This window comes from Athalia rosae, chromosome 2 (genome assembly GCF_917208135.1).
Source record: "Athalia rosae chromosome 2, iyAthRosa1.1, whole genome shotgun sequence".
In the NCBI taxonomy this organism is placed as follows: domain Eukaryota; kingdom Metazoa; phylum Arthropoda; class Insecta; order Hymenoptera; family Athaliidae; genus Athalia; species Athalia rosae.
The window spans coordinates 23,088,792-23,094,012 of NC_064027.1; the positions used below are offsets into that span (position 1 = coordinate 23,088,792).

The 5,221-nt window shown below is 41.6% G+C and overlaps 1 protein-coding gene across 1 annotated transcript; it reads left to right on the forward strand.

Annotated features, from left to right (window-relative positions):
• The first annotated feature begins 2,857 nt into the window (after nt 1-2,857).
• Nucleotides 2,858-4,830, forward strand: LOC105689510. The gene is made up of 3 exons (XM_012406568.3): nt 2,858-4,048; nt 4,240-4,388; nt 4,469-4,830. Exons 1-3 carry the CDS (start codon nt 3,817-3,819, stop codon nt 4,559-4,561), a joined length of 474 nt encoding a protein of 157 aa, XP_012261991.2. The 5' UTR covers nt 2,858-3,816; the 3' UTR covers nt 4,562-4,830.
• The last annotated feature ends 391 nt before the right edge of the window (nt 4,831-5,221 follow it).

Below are 5,221 nucleotides of genomic sequence, written 5' to 3' on the forward strand. Positions count from 1 at the left end.
AAACGTATCGCTCGCCGTTCGAGATCACGCCTTTTTGGATCAATGTCAATAAGTTACGAGCTATATAACAGTTCGATGAGATCAGTCCGTACCTCCGTATGAATCACACCGATCCGATCGATCGAGCGATCTATAAACCAATATTGATCTTTGCCGGATCGATATGTACAGCGCGTGTTGGAATTACAATACGACATAACGACGATAATGACAACGACGACGACGACGACGACGACGATGACGATGACGATGTATCATTCGTTCGGTTCACTCAACTCCCGTTCGTTCGAACCGATTTTTTCGATTCAATTTTTTTTCCTCAAACTACTTCCTCGTCTGATATTCATTGTACGGGGTATGTACCAGCGGCGAGAAAGAATAATAACAGTGATAAAAAATAAACGAGATTTAAAGAAAAGGAAAACAAAAAAAAAAGTGGCGTTAACCCGGTTAGTTTCTAATAATGGGATAAACTTGGTAACTTCGCGTAGGACGGCATTTATAGTCCAAATTGCAGCAATTTGGCGTAACAGAGAGGAGGTGTCGTTCACGTTAGACGGAAGCAGAAGCGTGAGAACCGTATTACCCACCGTTAAGAAACCGAAAAAAGGAAAAGGGGAAAAAATTACACGCCAAAAAAAAATGGGGAAAGAAAGAAATCTAGTTCCAAACTAATTGTGAGTATGAACTAGTGCGTGTGAAAATTAACTCGGAGCGTATCCTACCCAAAGTAAACTCGACGTTAGGTAGTGCGTCAAACTGCGTAAGCTCGAAAAACGTAAGCGAAATAAATAGGGTAAAAATGGAAAAACTAGGTGAAGTTTGGACGCCCTTCGGATTCAAAAAAGAGAACATCAACGTGATCGTGGTCAGGTGAGGTTCGAAGTCTTGAACAAGTGGGGGACTAGGAGAATATTATACGTGTGCTCGATGAGGGAAAATTGTAGAGGATGTTCATAAAAAACATCGGGTATAAGGTAATTGCGTGAAACACCCTAAACAGATACAACGAAAGTGCGTTGGTTCAATAACGGTGGTGAAGAAAATGTGTCACATCGTTACGTATTACAGCGATAGGTGCTGGTTTCTGTGTGACAAAAAAATGAAAAGAACAAAAAAAAAGAACAGCGGTAGTTTTCGTTCGAATTAAAAAGGGGATGAGGAAAGATAGAAGAAAAAACGGCGCGTGCAATACAATAACGGGTTTTTTCGCGAATCGTCGATTGAATCGCGATCTTGGCGCCTGTGATAAATAAATTCGCGTACCCGGCGGAGAACGTGATTCGCAAAAGTATTATAAATGTATTATATATATATTACGTGTATACGTGCGTACGTTCGAGACGATCAAATAAATCTCGTTTAGTTTCTTCTCCCTTATAATTCCCATACTGCAAATAGTGTAAGTATAGCTGATATTCATCTTTTTCAGCGAGTCGAAGAGTGGAGAAGCCGCTCGGCGTTGCGGGTACGTACATACAATTTAGAGGTGCACAACCTTCTGAGGACGCGGAATTTGAACTACGCGCTAAAACGTTGCCAATGTTATTTTAACGAGATCGTTTTGCGGCGATCATTCGTACGCCCATTTCGTCCCCGTAGATGTGATCGCGTACACGCGATCGTCGACGAGATTCTTTTGTTCATTTGATTTTCAAAAAACGTACCGACGAGTTAATCCCGACTATAATTTAACGCCGTACATCAATTCTCTGACGCTAATGTGCTCGAGTTTCAACCGATTACGGCAATTGTTTCATACCATATCGTATATACATATACATGTATTATCTGTCGACGAAGCTACGCGCAATCGGTGTGCGAAAAATAAACGAATTATCCGAATAAAGAAAACCTGAAACCGCGCCACCGTTTTCGTTGATTTGCAGTCTTTTTTTTCGCATTCGGTTTGTTTTTTATTTTTCGTTTCTTCTTCTCTTAGTTGGGGGGAGTTTTTCAAAACATTCGTACGAAAAGGATAGAGAAGGTGATCCTGTGCGATTGCGGCAGCTGATGGTGGCAAACTCGCACTGTGGGATACGTACAATAAAAGGTGGTTGGTTCCATAGAAAATCAACCGCACGATTCGATCGACGTTAAAATGATCGTAGAGTTTCTATTTGCACCATTTGCTACGATCTTATCTCTATCAATACGCTGGTAATGTACACTATCCATAGAGTTGAATAGTTGAGACCGCGAAGGATATTGTATTATTATGCTATACACACCCCTGAAAAGAAGGTAATCGGTCAAGAATCTATGTACGATCTGTACAGGAAGAAAGAACTTCCGTTTACTCAACGGTAGCTCATAATAATATCGCAACCCTTGGGCACTGGGGTACAGCACACGGACGCATGGGTAGGTGCATTCTACGCGAGCAAGAAAATTCTCTTAACGATTTTTCTTCAATTTTATTTACTACTTTCAATTTATACACACGAACGCCTGTCCGTCTGTAACGTAGAATTTAGATCGGTATGGAGGATCGCGATCGCGAGCGAGCTCGGGAGAGTTGATATTGCGATGCGAGATCGGTGCGGTGGAGTTGAATTTTTTTGCCAGATATTCCGCTGCCGCGGATCTTCGCTGCGGTAATGGAAGAAGAATTCCGTATTATTATACCCCCCGCTTGCAGGAGATGCAGCGCCGCCGCGGTTGATATTAATTTCGATATTTTAATAATATATATAATACACCGATCGCAATGGTAGGTACGTACGTTATACCATACGCACAAAGATCGCGGCGAGCGCCGCAGTAGACGCGGACACATACCTATAACGCGGCAAAAAGCGTAAATGATATTTGCGCAGAAGTCAGTATTAAGTTCTTATTCTAAGAAAACGCACGCTATTATAAGTTCTTGTTAACAAGTTCCACTTCTTTCGTACGTTTCGAATTATGCGATCAAATACATTATGGGTAGACACGAACGTACACGTGCGTATCCCGTCCTCGGTTTTCCGTCATAATCGATTCGAGCACGCGCGCTGTGTGGTCCCGGTTGTCAAAATGTGTCAAAACTCGAGTTTCGCGAACGACCGTCTCTCGTATACGATCAACGATCACGTCTTCTCTTGACAGCGCTTCTCGAGCCCCTCTCCACGTGTGCAGCGTATAGTCGTATACCAAAAAACCGGTTACATATATATATATAAAATACCCTACAAATTAAATTGACCGATACCAATTATTTGCGAACATAACATTGTGTCGCTGAATAATCGATAAATCAAATGACGAAAATCGAAATCAAAAACGAACAACGACGTGACGAGAAAAAGTATCGAAAACAACATATATCAAACCCGCGAGCAAACAACTTTTGCATGTCTGGTCCGAAATACTTGAGTCGATATTATTCGGCTTTTATTCCACGTTCGTCTTTGTCCTAATTTCATTTCAATCTTCGAGAGTTCACGGTGTCTGTCATTCAGTTTTACATAATGACGAATTACTTGAACACGAAGCTATAACGGACACCACTTCCCCGCTTCTGGGACGGGTAATGCGGTGAAGTGACGGAAGAAACGACCACGTCGCGACGAAATGTGTGGGTAAACCATATCTCTGATTCTCAGAATTCTGTACCCCCACCAGTCCGAATGCATTTGATTACAAAGAGGGATCGGTTCTTGTTTTACGAAGATGTACGCACGGTCGTTGTATACGCGGTCAGATTCTTAGCGTTGACGGAAGTAAGCGGTTCACCGTTTCTAAAGACTCATCCGGTCGGGAGTAGTTGGCTGATATCGTCGCTCGACATTTTCGATAAATTTTTACATCGTTGCAATTGATAATTGGCGAACGATGAATTTCAATAGCGCGAAAAATTTCCATTTATCGGGCGTTTTTAGTGTACTTCTGGTCTTGTACGTCGCGAGTCATTTGCCCGCGTGCCAATCGTTCTGTATCGTAGTACGGTGCAGAAATGGACTGGAGTCGGTGAACGGCGAGTGTCTACCCGCTTGTCCACCTGGTAAAAGGAGATTCGGAAGCCGATGTCGAACAATAAGGCGACGCAGAAGTCCGAATGACGAAGGTGAGCGATACGCACGTATATATATGATTCGTATCCGTATCTACGACGAACGTTCGTCTATTTTATCAAATTCCGCTCCGTTTTGTTCCGGAGATGTAACTTCGGAACGATGATCTTCCGAAAAAAATTCTTCTCGACCGATCGTCAAATAAAAAACAAATGTTCATCGTCCAACGACGCGAAAATTTCAGGGTGCTATGGCAGCGACAAAATATTCGTCAGTGACAGCATAATATATTCATCCGGACCATCGTCGATAGATTGTCCTAACGGATACTATTTAACGAGGGAATTGCAGTGCGCTGTAGAAGGATGGGAACCGAACAGCGAACCCTGGACGGTAATTTTTTCGAGATGAAGTTTCTTCTATTTTTAGAATATAGACGCGACGCTCAATTGTTGTTTCTATTTTCGTTTCAGACTCAACATTACAGCGTAAACGGAAGGAATCTGGTGCTAGAAGTGAAACAATCTAGTCAATCGATCAGAGTTCGATCCGTGCGCGTTGAATGAAACGTATAAATAAGTTAAGATATTTGAGAGTAAAGGAATTCCACGAGCTTAGCACTTGTAATACTCGCATCGGATTTATTGAACCGAAATCTAGTTTCTTCGGATAGTTCTGAAAATGCAAGGAAAAAGAACCTGTTCGATTAAAACTGTCTATGGATTTCAATTCGTGGATCCGATCTCAAGTTTGAAATCAATTCCATATATTTTTCTACATCGCCTAGAACAGATTGTAACAATTTTGATAAATAGATCAAGGTTGCAGCGACGAAGTACACGTTTGGTTGGTTGTTTTTTTTTTTTTTTCCTTTTTTCACACTGAACTAGTTCAAAAATTCCCTCGCGTTTTAGCTGCATAATATATAGGATAATGTACATATGTAACATACGTATAGGAGGACCGAGGAGTTACGATCCATAAAAATGTAATGAAACTAAGACCCCGCCAGACTTCGGTAAAGCATAAAGTATATTTCATTTCAGTCCAGTTTCTAAGCTCGTATATATACCTACGTAGCTATATGTGCGTGCGTATATATATATATATATGTATATATAGCGTCGAAACTCCGAAAGGCTAATCTGGCGGGAACAAATTGGGAAATACACTCATTAGTTGTATAGCTTCGTCCTGGGCGTTTGGACATCGAAATGCTGTGCAGC